Source organism: Egretta garzetta, unplaced genomic scaffold (genome assembly GCF_000687185.1).
Source record: "Egretta garzetta isolate BGI_Z169 unplaced genomic scaffold, ASM68718v1 scaffold8, whole genome shotgun sequence".
Taxonomy (NCBI): domain Eukaryota; kingdom Metazoa; phylum Chordata; class Aves; order Pelecaniformes; family Ardeidae; genus Egretta; species Egretta garzetta.
In genome coordinates, this window is record NW_009260407.1 from 1,819,171 (window position 1) to 1,843,558 (window position 24,388).

General features: G+C 45.4%; 1 protein-coding gene across 1 annotated transcript in view; it reads right to left on the bottom strand.

The window, feature by feature from the left end:
• The window catches only part of MXI1 (MAX interactor 1, dimerization protein), a 47,283-nt gene that overhangs the window by 5,864 nt on the left and 17,031 nt on the right, over positions 1-24,388 (bottom strand). The window contains exon 3 of the mRNA XM_009643465.2: positions 24,131-24,192. Within this exon, the coding sequence (XP_009641760.1) occupies positions 24,131-24,192 (62 nt within the window). The remainder of the gene's footprint in view (positions 1-24,130; positions 24,193-24,388) is intronic.

Here is a 24,388-nt window from a genome sequence, read left to right on the forward strand (position 1 = left end):
AATCCACCCCAAAGGGGGGGAAGGAGGGGGGGAAAAAAAAAAAAAAAAAAAAAAAAAAAAAAAAGCAAGAAAGAAAAAAAAAAAAGCATGGACAGTTCATCTCCATTTGTTTTTCAAAGTCACTATTGCACCCAGTTTGAAAGGGGTGGGGGAGAGGAGTCTGTAATCAGGCAATTATGCCAGTGACAAGCAAGGATGATTAAGGGTGGAAGGGTCAGGGGTTTTGCTGATGAACTGTCAGCGCAGGGGAGCGTTCACGAGCGGTGCTGTAGCTGTGAGCTCCTCACTGTTTCTATTATAAATCTCTTTACAAAGGGTCCATCGTTCTGTTTCAAGAACAGCCACAGGGCCTTGAAGAACACGTGTTTTTCATTAAATATTAACAACTGGAGGGGTGGGGAAAGGGAAATCATAATCCAAAAATCAAACTGAAGAAATAGTAATCACATCACTCTCATCTTTTACTTCTCAGCTTGCTCTAGGGCAAACCCCACTGACATTGAACCCATATGGCTGACATGGGGGGATTTTTTTCTTCCTGGAAGCCCATTTTCAGTGTAGAGCTTGATAAGAGGGAGTTGTGTGCACCCACTACAGGTGTTTGCCCATGACCTGTAGGGCCAGCAATGAGAAAGCATTGCTGGTTCATGCTGGCACTATAGTTCCTGTCATCCCACAGGAGACTGGACACTGACTTTTTGCAGCTAGAGAAAGGAAGAGGAGGAGGATCTTGCGGTTAAAGACATTCTGGGTTTTGAACCCATTTTTGGCTATGCCACAGATCTCCTGAACACCCACAGAGGCAAGTCACGGAGTCAGAACTGTCAGAGCACAGCCATCAAGCTGCAGCACAGAGCAGCACAACTCTTGACAGCATGAATACGAGCACCAGCCATACACTTCACCTATGGGATCAGCCCAAAGTAAAAATGCAACTCGAGTAGAGCTAAAGATACATGCACAGATCTGGGGGCTGAGGAGCAGGGATGGTTCCAGCGAACAGGGGACTTGCTACATAGCACCTGCTATAGGTAGGGACCACAGACTCCCCCCTGCCCTGCTGGGCAAGGGCAGCTCCCAGCCCATGGTGAAAACTGAATTATTTGTGCAACAGAAACCAAAAAGTTTGGAGAATCAATATCTAACCAGCGTCAAACGTATCACAGCCCACTCCTGAATGCAGAGAGAAATGGACAACACATCTACAGCCTAAGCTTTGGGCTGAGCCTCAGCACCGGAGGTTTTACCAGGAAGCAGGGAAGGCACTGCACCAGGAACTGCGGTTCCTGGAACCAGCCATCAGCTTCAGGCAGGAGCGAGCACTGGCTGGATTGCTGAGACAGCGGTTAAAAGGATGGCACTGATCTGCCACGTCAAAAGCTAGGTTATGTGCAGACTCTATGAACTCAACCGTGTTAAGCACCTGAAAGCTATATGCAAAGATCCATCCACGTAATAAAACCTTGGATGCTGAAACACTTCCCATTGTGCCCCAGGACCACGGTGGATCGAAGAAGGTTACTGCGCTCTGCAGGCCCTGACAAGGGCAGGGACAAAGCAGTCAGGGTGTCTGTCCTCATGAGGACACCAGAAAAGCTGGCAGAGAGTTACCTCCCCAGCATGCATGGCCCCAAAGGGGTCTTCTCCCCCAGTTCTGGACTCCCAGAGCCCAGAAGATTGGCCCAGGGTCACACAGATGGCCAGGCATCAGGAGGGGACACCTGCCTGCGACAGGGTGTGGGCACGAGCTGATAAACTCACGATGGCACATAGCACAGCTCAGGCAACGAGCACGCTGCAGGGGCAGGTGGTGTGGGCTGAGCCAAGGCAGGTTTGGAAGAGGTTTGACCTTGCTTCTGTGCTGCCGTTGGATTTTCCCCTTATTTTGCACTCAGAGCTGAGCCACACTGAGTTCTGATGCCACTGCACGTGTAAGTGCATTTATATCTCCGACCACAGTCTAACCAAGGGAAATGCACAGGGCTTTACATTAGCATACGGCAGCGGGCCAGCCTTGGTGCGCAGCCTGGGGACAGCCAGGCCCTGCAGCCCCAGCAGCCCCCTCCCGCTGCTGGGGATGACACTGGCAGAGCTGGGACAGCGAGGAGCAACCAAGCCTGCAAACTGTCCTGGCACACGAGCATGTTGCTTTCCTTCAGAGAGATCAAATCAGTTTCTGCAGCTCTCTCCCCTCCGCAGTGTTCAATACCTTGCCTTTTTATTTTTAAAATCTAACCTGGTCACAATCCCTGACCTCTCTCAACTTCCAAAAGCCTGAGTGGACCATGATGGGTCCTTAAACCACAGAGCACACAGGTAGGTCTGGTAGACTGATGGCTAGCTTCAGTAACACCCGCCCCCGGCCAAACCTCCAGAGCTCAAAAGCATCACATCAAATTTAGCTAAAAAACATTTCAGAGAGAAAGCAATCACAAACCTATTAATCTTTCTTATCGAGTCCCGGAGCTGTACCCGGACAGCTGTAATCCCACGGGTCAGGCCACGATACGAATGTCTTTTCCCCTTGTTTACCTGGACTCTGTTGCAACACGGCTTTGACAACGCTGCAGGCTCTTGTATTCAATGAAAATACCAGCATTGTGCAGGCTCCAGACAGAGCCAGACGGCTTTCCATGTAAACCACTGGATTATGCCAATATTTGACGCATCTGCCAATATCTGGAAAAACAAGTCTAAATGCCCATATTGTTATATAACAGAGAAACAACTCGGGCTTGGCGCAAAGGGCTACTGCCTCTCGCTGCCTTGATCCCGGGGAGGATGGAGGATGACAGAAGGAGAATTCCAGTTTCAGCTGAGGCCAAAGCCTTTGCACGCTAGCTGCAGGGGAGACGGGAGAAGCTGGAGCCCTTTCTCCTGCCTAAGTGGTCTTGGGTAAAATAGGGCTCTTACAGCAGCATCCTGAGCACATGGAGGTACTGGATGTGCTGAAGAAGGAATCCATGGAGGATTTGAGAGGAGGGGGCTCTTCTCTTTCCCAAGAGATCAGCCTGGTGCCCCCCTCCTGCTCAGCCTGATGAGGGGGAAAACTCTTGTTTGAGATTCCCATGTGGGGCAGCAGGGTGGCCAGAAAAGGAGCAAAGCACCTGAGAGGCTCTGGAAAACCAGAGCCTGGCATGCACACCTCTGTCCCAAAGAGCTGAGGACAACCTTTTATCCTGTTCCATCTGGTAACTCCAGCTAGGACAGAGCCCCTCTGCTGCTTCTGCTTCCTCCCCTGTGTGGTGTCAGAAGCAACCTAGAAGCAAGTTCTTCTGGGATGTAGAGCGCGAGCAGAATGAGGATGCCCTTTCTTCTCTGCCAGGTACTTCTGCCCAAAAAGGTACATCAGTGCCTAAACAGATGGACCGGGAGGCTAAAGAAGAAGAGGGATGAGCAAGATCAGCATTCCCATAGCCACAACAAGCTATAGGTGGCTGCATGTGGAAGAAGGGTATGCTGGCCCCTGAAACGGCAGCCCCACTGCCAGGGGCACGTGCTGTTCTCTCCCCTTTCACTCTGTGCCTGTGTGAGAGCTTCTGACTGTGTTTCATCTATGTACTTCTACCCCCCAGCTCCCCTCCAAGCCTGAGCCCCCAAGCCTTCTGTCCTGAGCCTCTATCAGAGAGGAGCCTGGCCCTTGCGCTGTGCAGCCCCTCCTTGCACTTGGCTCTGCCTGGCTGCAGAGGGCTGTAATTTCACAGCCTGCTCTTCTCTCCAGCTCCCAATGACATCACCCACTCTGATTATATAAAGCACAGGGAGGAAGCCTTTATTTATGCGTGCTTTTTGCTCATAGCTTCAGCTGTCTCACTGTACAACACGCACCCAAATCCCACTGCAGGAACTGGGCTCCCTTTTGCCTGGATCAAAACTGCAGTGCAGAAGCAGGGGGGGGTGCAAAAAAAAAAAAAAAAAAAAAAAAAAAACCCATTTCCTTCCCCCACTCCTCTGAGGACATTTTTGGGGGGCTCAGAGAAGAATCAACCTACCCCACCACTCTGCACCACAGCAAGCTGGGCACAAAGCCACCAGCCTCTTCCCTGCCTGAGGAGTGAGTCCCCAGAGAGCTGAGGGATCTGCAGCAGCAGGTCCAAGCCCTGTGTCTGCTGGTCACAAAGGGGCTACACATGGGCTAGAAACCCACCTACCTCCTATGCCCAAGGAGCCCTCTGTGAGGGCCAGCCCAGGGCTGGAAGGCCACCAGTGGGTTACCCTCCCTGGGTCCTGGTGTGCTCAGCCTCTGCGCACCTCCTGCCAAGTGGGTGACCGCCCCCCACGGCTCAAATCCATCCTCCCCTTGCAAATGTTGCAGCAATGGCTGTGGGCATGACCGAACGAACCATCAGGCAGCCATCCCTGAACGTAAACATTTCTGGAGAGACTGCAGTTTCTTTGCTAGGGCGGGTTTTGGGTCTGTGGAGGTTTTTTTCCCAGCTTCCACCATGGGCAGAAGCAATGGAAACTGAGACAAGAAACTTTCTCTGTTGAGGAGTCAGTCAAACACACGTGCACACTCGGCTCTGAAGCAGCAGGTTTACCAGATTCAGCACTATCCCCTAGTCAGACACTGGTGATAGACTTTGCTGAATCAAGGCCTGAACATCTGCAACACACACACAGACACACACACACACTCACTCTTGCCATCTTTAAAAGATCAAGCCTCCCTCCCAGCAGGAAGTGACCAACTCGCCTCCAGCAGCATTTCAAAATGCTGAATTCTGATTTTTGTATGTTGAAAGAAGGGAGCATCTGAGGGAAAAGAAAAGCATTTCCCAGATATTTTTGTACTATGCCTGCAGGTCTATAGGGCTTGAATTCAATAGTGGATTTAAGCATGTGCTTAACATTAGGAATATGCTGAAGTCCCACTGAGGCTAAATCAGGCACTTGATCTCTAAGAGATGTTAAAAAAACAAAACCAAACCCAACCAAACAAGAACCACCAAAAGAACCTGCAGAAGGAAGATCCTAACATGGAAAAGGACATTATCATCCTTCCCTTCTGCCCTCCTTCCTCTTCCCTCTACACCTTTTCAAAGTCGAGTCTAATTTAACCCTGAAATTAGAAACTTTGTTTGGATTTCAGAGCTAACAGATTGCTTAAAAAATTCAGGAGGGATCACTGGTTAAAGAAAGCAATTCCTGGAGAAACGCAAGTGACCCCACATCAATAATTCATTGGACCGGAATGATTTTGAGATAAAAGTAATGAGAAACACATGCAAAAACCACAGGGCAGGGGAGAATGGGGAAAAATATGCTTTCCCTCTAAAAGCAATTCACAGGTCAGAGGCGTGCTTATCTCCAACAGCCTCATACCACTTGACGTGTTTTCCTTACTCTTGTCTCTAACCCCCAGCCCTTCCTGCAATGGTATCTACCCCCTGGCTTTACTGAACGCTTGTCTTCAGCGAAGGAAGAAGTTTTGCCAAGCACCTGGATGGGGAATGGCGAGGCAGCCGGGCGCTGGGGGCCGAGCCGGTGCTTCCTCTGCTGCAGAGCGTTATGCAATTGCTGCGAGCCCTCCAGCCACGCGCAGCCGAGCTGCGGTGGCGTCCAGCCAGCCTGCAATAAACACGCTCGCACCCGCTCGCCCCAATTCCACAGGACACCAGAGACGAGACACATGTTTTAGAAGGAAATCTGGCTCAGAAATACGCAGTTAGAAGTTAATATTCTCCACCCGAGCTGTGAAATTATTCAGAACAAGCCTTGCTTTCTGATTTTAAATCAGGACTCTTCTCACGATTATATATTTTCCTGCATTTGCTCCCAGTTGAAGGAGATACTTGCTCATTTCCCTCTTTGTTTCCAGCCAATTTCTACCGAGGGCTCCCTGGCATGTAGGAGTATTTGTATTCCAAATGCTAATAAAATGTACCATGAAAAAGCAATTGAAAAAAAAAAAAAAAAGCCTTTAGATCTTTACTTTTTTCTCAGCCTTTCTATCGCTTAAAATAAACAAAGAAATGAAAATTTAGGACTGACAATAAAAAGGCTTGGCAATGTATTACAAATAGAAATTTCAAGGAACAAAAAAGTTCCATGGGCAATATTTTCAGCCTGATCTTAACTGTATGAGATCTGTCTGCAAAAGCTAAAGATGAACATGTACCCAACCGTATTCTCAAATCAAGGGCAGATGAAAAACAAACCACAAATGAAGAGACCCACGATTAAACAATAGTAAGAACAATAATAGTAATAAAACCAAAAAAACCCCAAGGCAATGCAGCTTTTCAAAGCCACACAAATCAGTGCACTTCTGCTCGGTGACAAGCTGCATAACAGGGACACAACTGGTGGTACAGTGCTCAAGAAAGCAGCATCCTCATTCGAGCCCATAAGTAGAAATGAAATACAAACAGCAATGTAATGATGCACTCTGCAATAGCAGCGTTTTGTCCAAAGGCCACCTCAGCCACAAAACCAAGGCAAGGTACACTGGGAAAGGAAACATCTTACCAAACAAATGAAATACTTGGAAAAAATGACCAGTTTTGTAGCACACAAACCCTTCTCCACATCTAGAACAGAAGCTACAAGCCTTAAAGTAAGCACAAAGCAAGGATTTTAACTTAAAATACACTGCTTGCACTCTCCATTGTAAACCTTGGAAGAGGCTGTCCTACAAACCCTGCCCTGACCGTCCCCAAGCTCTGCACGGCCTTGCACCTCAGCACTAGCATATGGCCAAGTACACCCCCACAGGCACACAGAAATTACTTCTACCCCCAACTCTTCTAGATGGGAAGACTCATCACCGATTTCAACTTTGGAAGAGCTTCAGGCTCTTGGCAAACCAAGGCTGCAAGACCAACAAACCTTGTGCCAAGTGGTCTGTTGCCACCACTGGTCCATTCCAACACAGGTCTTTCTAAACAGCTACCGCAGTTTGGAGGGAGACATGCTCTCCCCACCCCTCTCTGTCAGACAGCTGTCAAGGTCTCTCCCTTCCCCAAGATCCCTCTAAGTACAAGACCAAATGTTATTGAGAGGACTCTCCTAATTTCATTATGATTTTGAAAGCAAATGCATTCCTTCGAGGCTTTCCAAAATCAAGAAAGAAGAACAGAGGGAGGGAAAATCAGGCAATCTCCAACCCCTGGGTGAAATACGGGGAGATCTGGCTGAAAGATCTGCCTTTCCCCTGCAGGACAGGCGTGTCCTTGGCTGCAGTATGGACACTGGTGGCCGAATCTCCCAAAGGTCGTTTGGACTGTCCACACTGTGCAGACATTCAGTGTAAATCACGTCCAGTGGGTGCAGGGGTTGGCCTACAAACACCTTGAGCTATGTGGACACATAGCCTTCATCCTGCATCTTGCCCAGGTTTTTGTTTCCATCCTCCTCTCTGACATTGTATTGTGAACTCTTTGAAACACAAATACAGCTGCCAACTGCACTGAGGTCTAAACAGGATCATGTGGCTGCACTCAGAAATCAAGCAGGTCCCAAACAATTAGACTAAAGCAACTTTATGATTCTGAAGTGATAGATCTGGGGTTATTTTTATGCACACTAACTTCTTGGCCTTTGGGTCCTATTTGTTGTATATCCTGAAGTTTTTCTCTGAGCTAGAGGGCTAGAATACAGAAGCTGCATTTAAATGAATAAAATAAGAAAAGAGAAAGACCATCTGTAATCCCGTGACTTCCAAAACTAGGATGCTTAAAGGAATGGCAAAAACATTTGAATACTGATGCTCACAGTAATAAAAATGATACCATTTTGGAAGGTGCCTCCTCCAGAAGGAACTCACAGCTGTTTGGTAACGTGACTGCTCATCCTTGCCTAACCCCTTTGATCTTCAGAGGCACCAATGAGACAGACTACTTCAACTCGGTAGAAAAAGATCAAATGTAACAGCCTGTGCTTCACAATGAAAAGGTGATGAGAGCAGCATAGGTGGCCACCTGCTCAGCAGAGGAACGGAGTCAATCAGTGCCTGGCATTTTCTCTCACCCCTTCACTTTCATCCAGATCGAGCACTGAGCTCTCAGTGCCTGTTCATCGGTTTCTCTTCCCTCCTCCCAGCTCCTCTGTGGCTTTCTGTCTTTCTTTGAAAGCCATTTGCACAGTTGTTAAGAGATGTCAAATATCAACAGATGCTGGGGGGTGGAGTCTATTATTGTTTATCAAAGTTAATCCCCCCTAAAATTATATATTGATGATCTACTTTTATTGATCTTGGCCATTAGCCATAAAGTATTTTAATCCCTGGTGAATATAATTAACTGAACTTTACTGTAGCACAATATGTGATGTTCCCAGATGAACCCCTTTTAGGCCGAGCTGTGCTCACAACAGCATGCTAAACCCTATAGCCACCACACGCTATAAGTGCTCTGCATCACATTCTCCTTCTGACCTAAAACCACAGCCTAGTCACTGCTGATCCGGTCACATTTAGGTACCTCTTGCACAAGATCATTTGGCATCAACTTTTCAATGGTGCTCACCGCCCATCACACAGGTATCACAGTTTTGCTACCCTGACACTAGGATACGTTTACAATCCTGCATTTGACTATCAGAGAACATGCAAAGCAAACCATAAACTTCAACGTGCAACCCAGGCCTGTTAATTATAAAGGCCCAGCTAGCCCAATCTAATAAAAACTCCATCTTTGTTAAAAGGTGGTTAAAAATAGACCTGCTCTTTAAATAGCCAACAGTGTCCTGTGCCCTCGTTCTCACTAATACCATTATAATTATCCTTCTAGGGATATGCCGCAAAGTCTGGCGATGCCACTCCAACCGCACAGCATCCTCCTCCACACCACCAACATGCCTGCAAAGCAGCTGTGCCATTCATCAGAAACCTTACTGAGGAGGCAGTAACCTGCTTTGCTGCGACCTACGGATTTTCAGCTTTACTGCTAGAATTAGGTCACCGGCAAAGATAGCCAAGATTTTCCAAACTCACCAAGCTATTCTTGATTATTCTGTTCAGAGGTTTCCTGGCTAAGCACCACGCCACTGAAAAGAAACAAGGAGGTATTTCAGGCTCCTGCACGGTTTCTGCAGCCAGACACCGAGAAGCGGGGATGCTCTCACCCCATAATCTTTAACTGCCTCTAAAACTGCCAGGCAATGGGAAGAGCTCTCCAGTTTGGATCCACCACCACTGAGTCCTTGCAGCCTCTCAAGGAGAAATCAAGAGATGGTGCACAGCAGAAAACAGATGAATTAGCAGGGGTCTGCAGAGACCCTCAAAGGCCACCTGCCTGCACTGACACTGGAAGAACCTGTGATATTAGGCAGCTTCCCATCAGGGAGCCGGAGAGGGCCCCTGGACCGCTCAACTGGCTACAGCAGAAAAGCTACCCAGGGTCCACAGGGTATCATAGCAGTACAGGCATAGGCAGCACCTCAAATCGGAGCCTCTGTTTCTTCGTAATACTACTGAGAAAGACCCTGGACTCCAGTGCCTACTGAATACAGTCAGGTTTTAAAACTAGTAACACCACTAACCAGTCACAAAGCAAGTGGATGCTTCTTTTAAGATGGACCATCAATGAAAGAGTGAAGGATGCTACCAACTTGTTATTTGGGAAAACTTATTTCCTGTTTTCAAAATCATGAGCGGGGAATATGCTGATATCAAGAATACATTCTGATCTGGCACTTCATGTTATTTTTGTCATTAACGTAATTTTTAAATTACACAGATAAGCTATTGTTTTCTAAAAGATATTTTTACTGTTCATTAAGATAGGACAGAGTTCTTCCACCCCACACATTTATTTTCTGAAGCTGTACTCCAGTTCCCTCACCTCATGGAAGAAAAACATAATTCCTAATGAAAAAATATTCTAAGGATCTGACCATTTCGAATACTTGTTTACACAAAATCTTTTATGCCAGAAGGAAAGCATGTGCTCTTCATCTAATACCTCTTCACACTGTCAGAAATATTTAAGGAGTCATCAAATATCTACTGTACCTTTCAGGTATAGAGGGCATACATCTGGAACAGAGGAAGCGGTGCATGTAATTTCACCTTGTGAAATTATTTTAAATTTAACCTTAAACTTCCCAGGAAAAAGGAATTACCAGCCAAGGTCACTATTGGATGTATGTTTGGAAAAAAGCATGAGGAAGAATTTAAGAGATCCTATCACTATTTTTCCTATTGGATATGGATTTTTGCACACAAAGAACAGTAATACTGTATTTTTAAAAGTCTAGGAGTTAGCTAATGTTAAGTGACAAACAGTTTTAATTCAAGTTAACTATACCTGTTACTCAGCAGGGGAACCTGACCAGTGAAGCACAGCTCCCAGCACTGTAACAGCAGATGAGTCACGTCCTGATCTCACACATACAGGAAAGAAAAGAGGTTTTGAAAGAAAGTACCAGAGAGTGCGAAAACACACCTTGTTTCTGCTTAACTAGTGAGATGTGCTAATACAAACTCATTGTCAATACAGTTCTTCCAAAGAGGAGCAGGGTTTATCACGTAGAAAATTAAAACAATGTAAATAAACTTCAGGGGAAAAAACCCAACAACAACAAAACAAGCCCCCTGTCTTGCCCTTTAGCTACCCTTGACACCTTCCTTGCATCTTCTTTCTCTCCTCTGGGCATGTGTAAAGGCCAAGAGATGTAAGACCACTCAAACCTCAAACAGGGAAAAAGCATGAAGCTGGCCACTTGGAAACCATTTCCTTGGGCAGGAAGCAAGACAAAATGCGTCCACAAGACATGAAAATCGCTCGACTTCTTTCAGCTCAACAACAACACTCCTAGTGCTTCCAATAGGGCTTAAAGAGTCATTATATTAAGCACAGGACATTCTACCTAGTGAAGTCTGGATCAGCTGGAGAAGACCCCTGCCTGGGTCAGCAATGACACAAATGGATACGATTCTAATTCCCCCAAACCAAGAACAGCTGTAGTTGAGTAAACTAACATTTGTGGGAGGATTAGCTGCCTTACATTCTCTCGTTCTGTATTCTCCCAGCAGGAAAAGGGTTAGGATCCCACCTGGGAACAGACCAAACACTGAAAAGTTCACAGTTTGTTTTGGAAAGAAGAATAATTTAAAAAAAAAAAAAAACACACACCAAAACCTGCCCCACAAACCAGAGAAAGCTGGAACACCTAGTCCTCTAGTTTGGTGGAAACTGGTTTCCATTTGCTCAACTATCAGAACAATATTACAACCACATGAGCTTACAGAAACACCTGCAGTGGCACTGCATTATAATGATGACAATCACATCCCTCCTCTCCTGTTACTTCGTAGTGCTTATGTCCTTCAGAGCCTCAAAAATTTAGGCAAGATAAATTACTGCTTCATAGTCAGGTATTTTCTGTACAGCATCCCATCCTGGGATCACTACCTGTTGGTTTCAAAAATCACTGGTGTTAAAAGTAATAATAATTAAAAAACAAGAAAACAAAAAAAAAAAATTTCACCACAAACCATTCACCTGGGGAGAGTCTGCAGTGGGTCTCCTCGTCAGGAGAGCCAAATGGCAAACCAGAAGCACAGATTTCTTGGCCTTCCCAGTGCTGTGCTAGCCAGGAGCTGGCAGAGTTTGCATGCACTTTCAGGAAGGGCAAAGCAGCAACCAAACGGAGCTGACATTTCAACTCTCTCCACAAGCAGGAAAGGGTTATAGCAGCAGGCAAGACCTTTAAGTGAGAGTCAGGAGACCTGTCTGCAGACAGCTTGCATGACCTCAGGTAAATCCCTTGAGGAACTGAAGCACACACTGCTCATCCACAAAATGGAGCTAATCCTAATTCCTTCACAGAGTACTGCACAGCTAAATCCACTCTTGGTTTTCAGGTGCTCATGTAGCTCAGCAATGACGCTGGTATGTAAAGTGCCTAGAGAGTAAGACACTTGGGGAAGCTAATTCATTCAGCTTTCTCTGCTAGTTAATAATGCCCGGAGTAGAAGATGACCACGTTTCTCAAAAGGGATCAATAACCCCTCACTGTTCTCCCCCATATATGTAGTAAAAACTATCTGAGGTTCCTTCTGACCGCTGTCCCAAGGAATTCCCAAGATGGAATTTCAGCAAAGTTCAAAGGAGTTCAGTCAGAATCAAGACCACAAGATAAAGGCTGTATTGTTGACTTTGCAATCAAGCAGTCATAAAACTTTGTATTTCTTTAAAACATTTAGTTTCTGGTGTCCTACTGTTAATCCAATGTGTCCAAAAGATTATGATTTAGGACCCATAAAAAAAAAATACACCAGAGTGGCTCAGAAACTTATTTTAAAAATTAAACATAAACATCTACATAGGACACACACCCCCTCCCCCCCCTTTCTGTTTTTTAAATACCTAGGTTACACTGGCTCATACACTGGTTTTACATGGGGGACAGACACACTTCACTCCAGGTACTGCGATTTGAGGGTCACAGAGTATCACCAGAGTTGCAGTGGAGATTACAAGAGCTGGCAAGATTAATGATATTTTTCAGTTTAAATAACAGAACAGTTTTAACAAATGCTCCTTTAAAAGGCTTTTCATTTTTTCTTTTAAGAACTACATTCAGCTTTCAGTTTGTTTTCCCTGGACAGCTGAAAGGAAGCGCAAAGCAGCACAGACCCGAGAGCCAGCTCGGAGGGCTTACGGGAGTCCCCAACTTCTGTACAACAGCTTTCCGCTTCGACTAACTGCTAACCATTTACAATGTGCCCAACCCACAGTCTAACCCCCTTCCCACTCTGCTCTTGCCCCACCACATGTATTTTTCTCAGAGATCACTAAGAAAAATAAACACAGTTCAAAGAAACTCCAAGAGACACTCATGACTCCAGAGTGCCTTTGCTTATTTTCCTGAAGCATATGACACCAGATACAAGATTTCTCCTCTTCTCCTCCTTTGCAATCCCTTCACTGAAACACATCCCCATATGTGCTTTTTCCACCAAGCCTGTAAGCTGCTTTTCCAAGTGAAGAAAAGTTTAAAAGAGGTCATGCCACAGAGAACAGCCCCTGCGCATTTCCTAAGAGAGTCATATTACATAGAATATCCACTGGAGACAAAGTGTTCCCATCCGGTTTCCCACTTCTTTTGGCATCAAAGTTGCTTTTCTGGGTAGGTGAAGAGGGAAACACAGGCATTGGGAAAAGAAAAGAGAAATATTCCTCGTCCCCCCCATTTCCTTATCTCAGCCAGAATTCCTCAGCGTACTTCTAGGGTCTAACAGAGTGATTCTTGCTATGAAAGCTGATTACTATATTCAGCATTTGGGACTCTCCCCTACACACATACAGAGACACTCAACTTTGGACAGCTGCTTTTCTCCCTAGAACAATGCTGAAATAACTTTTTTCTTAGACATTAGGAAAAACTTTTTGTAGTAACAACAGTTAATCAGGGCAACAGGTTGCACTGCCTCCCTGGGCAATCAGGCTTTTAAGGCCACACTAGATCGGCAACTGTCAGGAAAGGTTTAGATAGAGCTTATTCTGCCCTGGGGCACGGGGACAGACCAAACGGGTGCTGCAGGCCCCTCTCAGGCCCATCTCCAACAGCTTCACAAAACACCACGTAAGTCTGAAGAGCGCAGTTTCTTGCCCTGCTTTAGGCACAGGGCCCGAGCCAGCTGCAGGGGCAGCGTGCTGAGTCTCTGGAAAGCGAAGGGGAATTTTGCCTCTCTGAACTATGACCCTGGTGACTGAGCAAAAAAAACTGCTCCAGAGTGGCAGCTTGTAGCTGCTGCGTGCAGCTGGAAAAGGGCAGTAACGCCACGTGTGTGGGAGCAGGTAGGCAAAGTACAAGGGAGGATCCTGAGGCATCTGCAAGGCACAGTTTCCACTACCAGAATGAGACAATCCCCTGCCCTGCGGGTTGGCGAGGAAAGGGCAGGAGCAAAGGAAACAACAGGAGGGGCCGCAGGGAAGAGGAACGCCCACCCCAAGCCGCTGAAACCAGTTACACCCCAGTCACCCCAGTGAGCTTCTCTGTATGCAGTTACGCAGCTGCAAACACGGAAAAGGGCAGCCAGCTCTGAGGAGCACCAGGATCCAGTCTATGAGAAACACTGGAAACAAACAGAGATCAAAGGGAAACACCAAGCTGTATACACAGCTGGGGCTGTCTTCCCCTGTTAAAAAGAGACGGGCACGTAAATTTTAACTGCAAGCTCTCTGTGCGTGCTTACACGTAACTGTGTGCATCTGTGCAAATGTGAGTACTCACCCCACATTCGGCCTCTTGAGATTACCAAAGTGCAGCTAATGAATGGTATTTTCCGAGCTCTGTGGAAGATTCCCATACAGCTGGGCAAAATCAGACTCGGCAACCCACAACTCAACCCACCCCATGGAACAAGGCCAAATAGGTGGGAATGAAACACATGGAAGATACAAAGCAACTTCTTTTAAACCTCTGATTTCCACAATAAATCTGCTACACAGATCCCCCTTTCAGAATAACTCATTTGAAGAATTTCACTGGGTTTCTAGAAGGACCAGAACACTTCCCATTTAAGGGCTGGACTTTAGCCATGTGAAATTACAGTGAATTACCCTAAGTGTTCAACAGGTTGTGTCTTTAAGTAGCATTGGAAAGTCCCTCCTGGGAGGAAAATGTGGAGGACACATCACCCAGAACTTCCTCAAGGTCTGGTATAGCTGGAGCAATCCCTCCTGCACAATCCAGCTCCGAGCGGAAAGAGCAGAGGAATGCACTGTGGTACCAGATGGAAATGCTGGCAGCTGCCTGTTCTTAGGCACCGAGACACTCTTGGCTGACCAGGCTCTTCTTCAAGGCTGGGAAGAGCCACAGTGAGCTCCTCGGGGCTGATCTCACCTCTGAACCCTCCTGTTCTGTTCTTTTTCTCTCCCGGGCGGCTCACAGGGAGATCTACCCATACACAAATAAGCAGCAAAATCAAGCGTGGCATCAACATCCTTTTCCTTTCCACATACCCCACTGATGGGCACGTGGCTTTCAGAAGGGTCCTTGCCCTTTCTCTACAAACAAAGCTACCTGCTTATTCACATGAAGAGCGGCATCTATCAAATGCCCTCCTTTTGGTTTTGCATTATTCACTGTACTGGACAGTAAGCCATTTGGTGCAGGAACCCTTGGCACCGCTCTCCAAATGACTAAGCACAACTACAGCACTGTAGAGACAAGCAGGGGGAACAACAAGTGCCCAAGTGAAGGAGCAAGTATTCATCTGAGAGTCATTAAGAGCTGTGCTACTAAATGATTCAGATGCTTTTAGATATTCCACCCTAGCTCAGCAACCAGTCGATGCAGAGATAGCAGGCTGCACTTGACTTTATAAGCATGACTAAGTTTTGTACAGCTGTTTACTACCGACCATGATAAAAACCACACCCTTATCATAGAACTGTTATCAGCCTGGACCATGCGTGAACCCACTCGTACCATTCAGAGAGTCTATTTCTATGACAGTAACACTGCGTTTCAAGGTCACGTCCTGTTTCCACTGGAGGTTTCAGTGCGTAATCTTTTTGGTATCAATTTCTGTAGTGCCTCCTCCTTTCCCTCAGCCCCTCCTGGGCAGAAACCCTTGTACAGGCAGTTACAAGATCACTATGCAACTGCTACATCCCCCTTCCTGCCTCACCTTCTATGAGCTGAACACACTCAGTTGCAAAATCTCCTATTCATGGCAATGCTTTCTTCATCGGGGGTTGAACTAGACGATCTTTAAAGGCTCCTTCCAACCCAAACCATTCTATAATCTTGAGTCTTAAGGTACTCTACTTAAACCCCTGGGCAAAAAAATAAGAGCAAAAAGCATCCATCCTTTGCAGAAGCTTTTCATTTTTACCTGAATAAGTCATGTTGCTTTATGAATGCACTCTCAAAGGTAAATAATTAAGAGGCATGAGGGAGAGAAAATCTTATTACACAGCTAATGGGAAGTGATGCTCAGGCAGCAATGTACACATAAAAGATACCTTCGAAAGACAGCCCTTAATTTTTTTTTTTTTTTTTTTAAATGGAACATCAGGCAGAAAACCCTACTCATCCCATTGCTCCGGGATCCAGTGATTCTTCTATGTTCCTCCAGACTCAGACAAATCCAAAACCTTTATGTGAGATTCAGCCTGCATTTGACAGACTCAAGTGCCACCTCTGAACAAAGTGATACTCCAATTTTGCAAAGGCACTCTAAGGATTTACCAAAGAGCAAAGACAAAGAGCAGTAGGCAGAGATGATCTGTATTTCTACACAAATTCAAACTCCCAAGGCACGTAGAAAGGCAGGTGGGTAGGTGACACTACCTACTGCTACGTTCTGCCATGGCCCTGACTTAGCCCTGTCCACATTACCCAATGGTTTCATGCAAGGAGAAAAGACACCCTTAATTTTTTTTTTTTTTTTTTTAAATGGAACATCAGGCAGAAAACCCTACTCATCCCATTGCTCCGGGATCCAGTGATTCTTCTATGTTCCTCCAGACTCAGACAAATCCAAAACCTTTATGTGAGATTCAGCCTGCATTTGACAGACTCAAGTGCCACCTCTGAACAAAGTGATACTCCAATTTTGCAAAGGCACTCTAAGGATTTACCAAAGAGCAAAGACAAAGAGCAGTAGGCAGAGATGATCTGTATTTCTACACAAATTCAAACTCCCAAGGCACGTAGAAAGGCAGGTGGGTAGGTGACACTACCTACTGCTACGTTCTGCCATGGCCCTGACTTAGCCCTGTCCACATTACCCAATGGTTTCATGCAAGGAGAATTCCTGACCCTTGGTTGCACATTGGCCATTTAATTGTTTTATGGCTGTCACATGCACTGTTTGGGAGGAAACCTGCCTGGTCTGTTTGCCCACAGCTATGCAAACTGCTTGGGTGACCAGCACCATTTGCAGCCAGGCAACAACCACAGCAACTGAAACAAAGCCCTTTGCTTTCATTTCCCAGACAAGGCTATGAATGCCTGTTACACACTTGCACTACCCACCACAGTGCCCAAAACAGGGGCCGAGACCATACTGCACCAAGCCTGGCCAGCCACGTCTCTTTTCAGATGGGAGAAGGCGTGAGGGCAGCAAGACAGCGTCACGCAGCACCTCCTGGCCCTGGGCAACACTGTCAGGGAAGACACCAAGGGAGACACAAGGAATGAGGATGGAGTTCTGAAGGAAGCAGAGGTGGAAAGGGTAAACTTTGGTGAAGGAGAGAAAAAGCAGGCAACTGGCTGGAGATGTGGATCAATGAAGCAAAGGAGTGTACTGATGCAAACTTGTTCCCATATGCCTATTACTCCAGGCACTGGAGCCATGTGTGTTTCTGCTCCTCACCTGTTAAATGGGGGTGTCTGACTCTTCCCAACAATTCTTGGCATATCATAAGGTTACAGGTTCTCAAAGTTGTCATACTTTGGTAAAAATGGACCACATACAGAAAGGAGAAAGTTTCTTGCCTACATTTCCTATCCCATGCTGAATTTCCTTTGGTTATCACAAGTCCGTATGAGCTATATTGCTATAGTACCCCCAACACACATACCAGATATAGATATAAATCAACACACACAACTCCAGCTTCTGCCCCAAGAGTACAAAGTCCTGAAAGTTGTAGTTAACAGGCAATCTGTCTCAAAAATTATATTCCTATTACCCCATCTTCTCTAAGGCAGCAACTCCCCAGGTGGCTTTTAGCTAGTAATGTTTTCGGGCCCATGAGCAATGTTAGTCACTTGAACAAGAAAAGTTGTTGCATCAGAATTTCTGGCTTTCAGCACTTCAACAGCACCCCAGGAAAAAAAAAAAAAAAGCCAGAAAAAAAAAAATCTGCAAAGTCTCCAGAGATGCATTTGTGTGAGAAAGCACAAGTATACATCCTTGACATGGCTGAAAATTGAGCCAGGGAAGCTGAATGCTTGACTTCCTACCTGGGGCCAGATTCCTCCCTTGTCCAAGCTCACTCATTACAGAGGGGATTTGTGCAGTCTTTATTTTTTTCCAAGACAGTCATAAACACACAGAACTGGAGAGGGGTCAGCCTGAAAGAAAACTGCAGCAACACACCCAAGCAGAAAGGGTGCAAGTTTGGGAAGAGATTCAGGAACCAAAGCTGGCAATGATGCACTCCAAATCGGCTACCATTAAGTACATACGACTTTTTTCATTACACATCCACAGCAGCTACCAGACCCCTTCCTGGCTCCCTGAAAGCAGTAAATAACCAGTAACGCACCTTTTGATACCTCTTCTATTCACTACTCTGAAAATCTTAAGTACAGGACGCTGAATGCAAGAAAACAGCCAGTAAGCGGGGAGACCTGACTGCTGAGCATGTTTCTTTCTAAGATGGGGGTTTCCTCCAAAATCTCCCGTGTGGGAGGCAAGATGACGAAAGGATTCTCAGCATTGGGCCATTCTGCCAAGGCCAAGCCACTTGCGCTGACATTTCTTTCTACACTATGGAAAGAAAACACACCATAAAGTGTCCCTAAAACACATCTTGGTTGAGAACTGTTTTGTGAAAAGTATCTGTTTCTGACAACTGGCTTATAACAGTGATTTTGTTGTGCAACACTGTTGCAACAAAACCATTTTGTTTTGCAACAGTTTATCCAAAATAGTAGTATTGTTATTTTTCCTCTTCCTTCTCTAACTGCTATTGCATTGACAGGGGAGGTGCAGAGATCTAGGAGCAGAAAGTAAGGCAGGCATGCATTCATTCTTCACTGCATCACTTTGAATAAAATATAAAAAAATCATATTGAAACTAGAAATTCCAGTATGAGCAGTACTGAAGGACTTCTAACAAAATGAGGATCATTTTGTTTCCTTCAAATTTTGGCATGGAGACTAACTGTCCCTTTTCAGCAGCTTTACTCAGAGTTCAAAATGTTCTGCTGCCCAGCCAACATGAAACAAAGCCTTCACCGACTTTTGATTGCAAGTGAATCGAAACGCTGCTTCTGCACAAGGAGGCACTTCACATGAACAAGTGTGGTGGCCAGCAGAAGAGATTGGATCACAGTTTTACAGCATCCGACTGGTGAGTTCCCAGACCAATGCAAAGAAATAACCACAATATAGCAAAACGCAGACTGACACTAAACAATGACAACTGAGCCTGAACGTATCCAGAAAGAACATTTTTCCAACAGCCTTACTCCACGAACTACAGATTTCACTCTCCCCAGGTTAAGCAAAATCAGGCACAGCAGTGCAAAGATCTTCTAGAGGAACATGTTTCAGCTCTGCTCACAATTGTTAGTCCCAGCTGAAAACGAAGGCATCTGTCATCCAAGCAACAGAGTCGAAGACAGCCAGCTACCTCCAGTTCTTGTTCCTTACTGGCCATGGAGACAAGAGGATTTAGCTACAGTTCCCACAAGGAGCAGGTTGGATCACTGCATGCTCTGACCTTTGGATGTGTCAAAGAAAGATGCATGCTCAGCTGTGTTGGCCATGGTTTGACTGCTGCAGGGAACATCACAGGTTCCAAGTTTTATTAATGAGGAAAACAATATGTACGTCAATGTTTGCTACATGAAGTTAACATGAAAACAAAGCCCACTCCAGACAACAAATGAAATTTACTGGATTAGCTTGTTGTTCCAGCTGTCCTGATAAATAGCATTGAACTCAACACCACATTGATTAGTTCGTTCAAGACAAACACTGATCGGATTGCCTTGGCAAGTATATATAGCACTACAAAAGCACAATCATCCATGTCTATTCAGAGTAGCAAGGATTCACTATACTTTCATTTCCCTTCCCTCTATCTTTCCCAGCCTAGACAGCATGTCTGCACAATTTAAATGCCCCACGTTAAACGCTTCCCCCTCCTTCTTCTCTTGCATTTTGCTAATAGACACACTCAAGCCCCTGTTCTAGAGAAACAGAACCAAACCGTGCAACTGCCTCAGAAGCTGCCCACATTTCAGTGCAAGCTGACCCAGGTCATGATTTTCTCCTAAGTGTTCAGTAGGGTTTTTCCTTTATCTCATCTGCTACCTCAAACATGTAACCTAGTGTAACAGTCAGGTCTGCATGAGAAGCCATTTTGGAGAAAGTCTGTAATAAACAGTCTCTCACGTTAAAGAGAGAATGGGTGGGGAATCACAGAAGACAGATGGGGGATCCTGGTAAGAGTCAGAAAGGTTAAAAACCACAGTACTCGATCAGTGCTATGTGTCTGTCTTCCTCACTTTCTTTCTGATAATCTCAAAAGATACATCACTTTACTCTGTGCTTTTACACCAAACACAACTCCTTAGCAACTTTGTTTAGAAGTAGTTTTGTCTCCTTTAGGCTTTGTCCTTTTTCTTTTTAAACAAGGTATTTTTGCAGAGCCACAAATTCTGTGAGATCTTCAGAAAGTTCCAATTCCAGTGATTCTCCCAAGGCCACTTTCCCTCCTTGGATCTATCTTTTGTTTGAGCTAAATTATTGTTACCAGAAGAGAAATCTGCCCTAATAACTCATTCCTTACCCAATTACTCAGCTTTGTTTTCCTTCCTTCTCCGGTATTACGATTACATCACCAAAAATAAATAGATCAACCTAAGATATTCAGAAAGACTTTTTTTTAAAAATCTGATCAATAGCTTTACAAACATCTTTCTTGTTCTACCAGGGGACCTATGTTTTCTGACAGACACCACCACCATGTTGGTCTGCCAGAACTGCCACTTCACAGAGCAGCAGGAAAGTCATCGCCGTGCCGCGTACCTTCTCTTCATACCACACTGACCACATCCTTCCAAAACTGACGTGCATCTAAAATGTTCACAGGCAACAGTTAATCCTGCTATATCATGTTTTCTTTTAGCAAATGATGGGGTGTTGCTTACGAATCTGTTTTTTGGTAGGCGTGTTAAAGGACTAAAAAGCATTGTTTTAGTTACGCCTTGCAGCAGATGAGAAGCAGAATACTGGTTTCTTGTTTAAATGCAAGCTATGACTCATCCTGGGCAGAGATAAACTGAAACACATACCCATTAAATAAAAAACACAAACAATTTGCCAGCATGAGGATTAATGACAGATAATAACTATAAATTAACTTTAATCTTTTATAAATCAAACAAAGCCCCTTATATAAATGTCACTGCAATCTTTTCAGATAAAAAAAACAAATCAAAGCAGAAAGAGAAGTCACTTTAATATTACAGTTAATATTTGGTACCAAATCAAACAGCTCCTTAGCAGAACCACTGGAGCGTTCATGAAATATTTCAAGACTAAGAAAAGGAGTGGGGCTTAAAACATCACTTAAACTTTAAAAATATATTTTTAGTTACTTTTCGACAAAGGGGCACAAGATTCTTAATCCTGATACATTGAAACATCATCAGCTCTGCAATACTGAGTCCAAGTTAAATCGCATATTTAAAAAGGAAGAGGAGAGCTCTGTGGTTTTCTACTGTTCTCTTGCTACTGCTTGAAAGAAACTCTCTGTAATTGTTGAATGGGTTAAAACAAAATTTAACTGAACATAAGAAGGCTGCTGTTCGTAGACAAGAAGGGAAAAACCAGAGTCAGAGACCTAATAGTGGACAATTTTGAAAATTATAGTGTGTGTCAATAATGGAGACAACAGTGAGATTCAAAAGGAATAATCGCAAATAATAGGGAAAATGAGCACCTGCCAGCCACAAAGCCATTAGTATCAGGGCTTTTATCTTTGCAACAGTTAAGTCTGGAGACACTGACAAACTTAATGACACAGCAAATAAAACATGGTGAAAATCTGACTGGGAAGCAATCCTCTTCACTCAGAAAACACTGCTGTGGAGTTTGAAAATAAATGCTTCCAGTATGAAACTCACTGTCCAAATTGTTGGTAACAAACACTGCAAACCCAGCAGAGCCACCGCAGGGTCTATCTGGGTCTGCAGATGTGCGCAGCTGATCAGGCCACGGTGTCTGCACTAAGGGACAGACCAACCCAAACCAGAAACAGCGGGCTCCTGACCACAGATCCCAGGTACAGGAGTTGGCCTGTACAGACCACCCAATGTGATCAAACGCGTGTCCTTCCCAGAAAGATAAAAACCAAGGGCTTGTAAAACCGTGCCTGAGATACAGAGCTGGAATAGAGTGCCTCAGGAATGGGAAGCCCTGGAGAAAAGACCTTGCTGAGAAGGCTGATGGTTAGGAGGCTTCAACCCAGAACAGGTGGGGACTAGGGAGTATAACTGAGACAGAAGGAGAGGAAGAGAGAGACATGATACTGCACCAACTGGGACTGGGAAGACAAATTCTGTAGCAAGCAAACAGCTCGTGAACATTCTGAAAAAGGCAGCATAATGGGAAGAACAGCTAATACTACTCCTCTCACTAGTAACAATACAACAAATTGCTAGACAGGAGTCAATCTTCACGATATCCCCACCCCAGATACTATTACTGTCCTCAGTTAAAGACGGGGAATCCAGGCAGAAACTTCCTCAACTCACACAGTTGGCATCAGGCATATCCTAAACTCATCAATACTTGCCAGCCCTTAGCTGGACAATAAGTATGTAAAGCTAGCTGCCGAGATCTCACCCACAGAGTTTGAAGTTTCACTGCCTGCCCCACAAGCCTGAGGGTAGAAAAAGGTAGTCACAGATCCACGCAAGCTTGGCCAGCGTGAGAAGACCACGTTGGTACAGGGAAAGATGGAGACAGCTCTGCTTTAAAGCTGTACTGAGGGCAAGCAGCATTTTCAGTAACAATTAGATATGCAAATAAGCACATTGAAAATTAGTGACGGTTTTACTGTTGTCATGGAGAAAAAAGCACCCTCCATTCTGGGTCAGACGCAAGCACTGCATTTTCTTTCCCTTACTGGTAATTAAAACTGCAGAGAGCACTGGAAAACCCAGGAGCCAACACTTCTTAACACAGCTCAATCTGGGACTGGAAAGGTTGAGGCTCGGGAGGGACAGGAGAGCAACATAACCCAAATAAAAAAACCTCTCTGCATCACCCCAGAGAGACAGGGCCATGACAACTCTGTAGATCCTCAAAGCTACCAGGAGGTAGAAGCACAGCCTGGAAGAAAACACCCACAGCACGCAAAGGCCAAGCTGCTTCCCAGCACTGCTGCTGCCACGGAAGGCAGATGTGAGGGAAACCGAGGGCAACGTGATGCGCAAGGTACTCAGCTCTGATTCTGTTGAAGCTACTTGGGAAGATCTTGTCTGAATGGAAACACACACTTGGCTTGAAGCCTCTGTGTATCTTCAGCAATCCTTCTAGTGCCCCAATCCCTTGTTAAGTGATGGCTGCTAAGAGGGAAGAGGAGGTAATCAACCTATTTAGATTCAGCTTTCCCACCCTGGGGGTTTCTTCATAGAAGCAGCTGGACAGAGCACTGCCTTTGTTCCAGCAGCCACAAAACCCACAGACAGCCCCCCTCAGCCCTCCTAAAATCCCACAGAAGAGCCAAGATAAGTTTATAATGGAAACCCTGACACAACCTTAACTATAGCATCCTGAATGGAAGGCGATAATCTGATCTGTGTGTGAACTAGCTCCCCTTGTCTCAGTGGTATTTATCTTACTTTAACTCCTGTTACAAAAGGGTTGAGTCATACAGCAGAGCTAGCCAAGTAACAAAACTGCAAGGCTTGCTAAAACTTCAGATTCAAGGATAAACAGGCGCAATCCTAAAACAGGTTAGAAGAGAGAGTCTCCACAGGAACGCTGGTAGCCAGACCTCTGAGCCTCTCTGGACAATGGCATTTTCTTCTGCACTGCAGAGATTACCACAGCCCAGCAGAGGGGTGGGAGGGAGAGGGTGTAGAGCACAGGGCTCTGCCCTTCGTTTCATGGTAACACATACTACCCAGGGCCCAAGAAACCTGATCCCGTAGCAACCTCATGTATGGAAAGTGCCCCAATCAGATTTCACTGTGTCAGGAGAAGAACAGTATTTACTCTGCATACAGATTAGTCACAAAACTGGGTCACTTCTTGCCTTTTCAGAGAGAGGGGAAAAAAAACAGCCAAAAACAAGGCTTCTTTTTCAGATCTTTTTCTGTCTCCCCCCCCCGCCCCCCCGACTTTTAAAACTACCCGATGCAGTGTGGTCATTCACAGCTGTCTAAGCTGATCAAACGACACCTGCATGTGTAAGGTTAAAGCACATTACACTCACCAGGCTTGCATTTCTTAGAATTCAGCTCATTAGCTACTTACCGGTTCTTTTCTAGTTCATTGTGCGTAGACCTGGAAGATAAACAAAAATTTGGATTAGCCACCTTTGACCTCTCAGCACCAAAGTTCAATTCCTGCAAGCTGTAGACATCCCCAGCAGCATATCACAGCGTAAAGCCAACCAAATACATACATTAAACTCTATAGCTACAACCTCCACCTCCCTGCTGACAAGAGATTCCTCCCCTCCTAAGTCTGTATTTACCTCCTACGTGCAAGGCTGGTACTCTTACTGGTGCT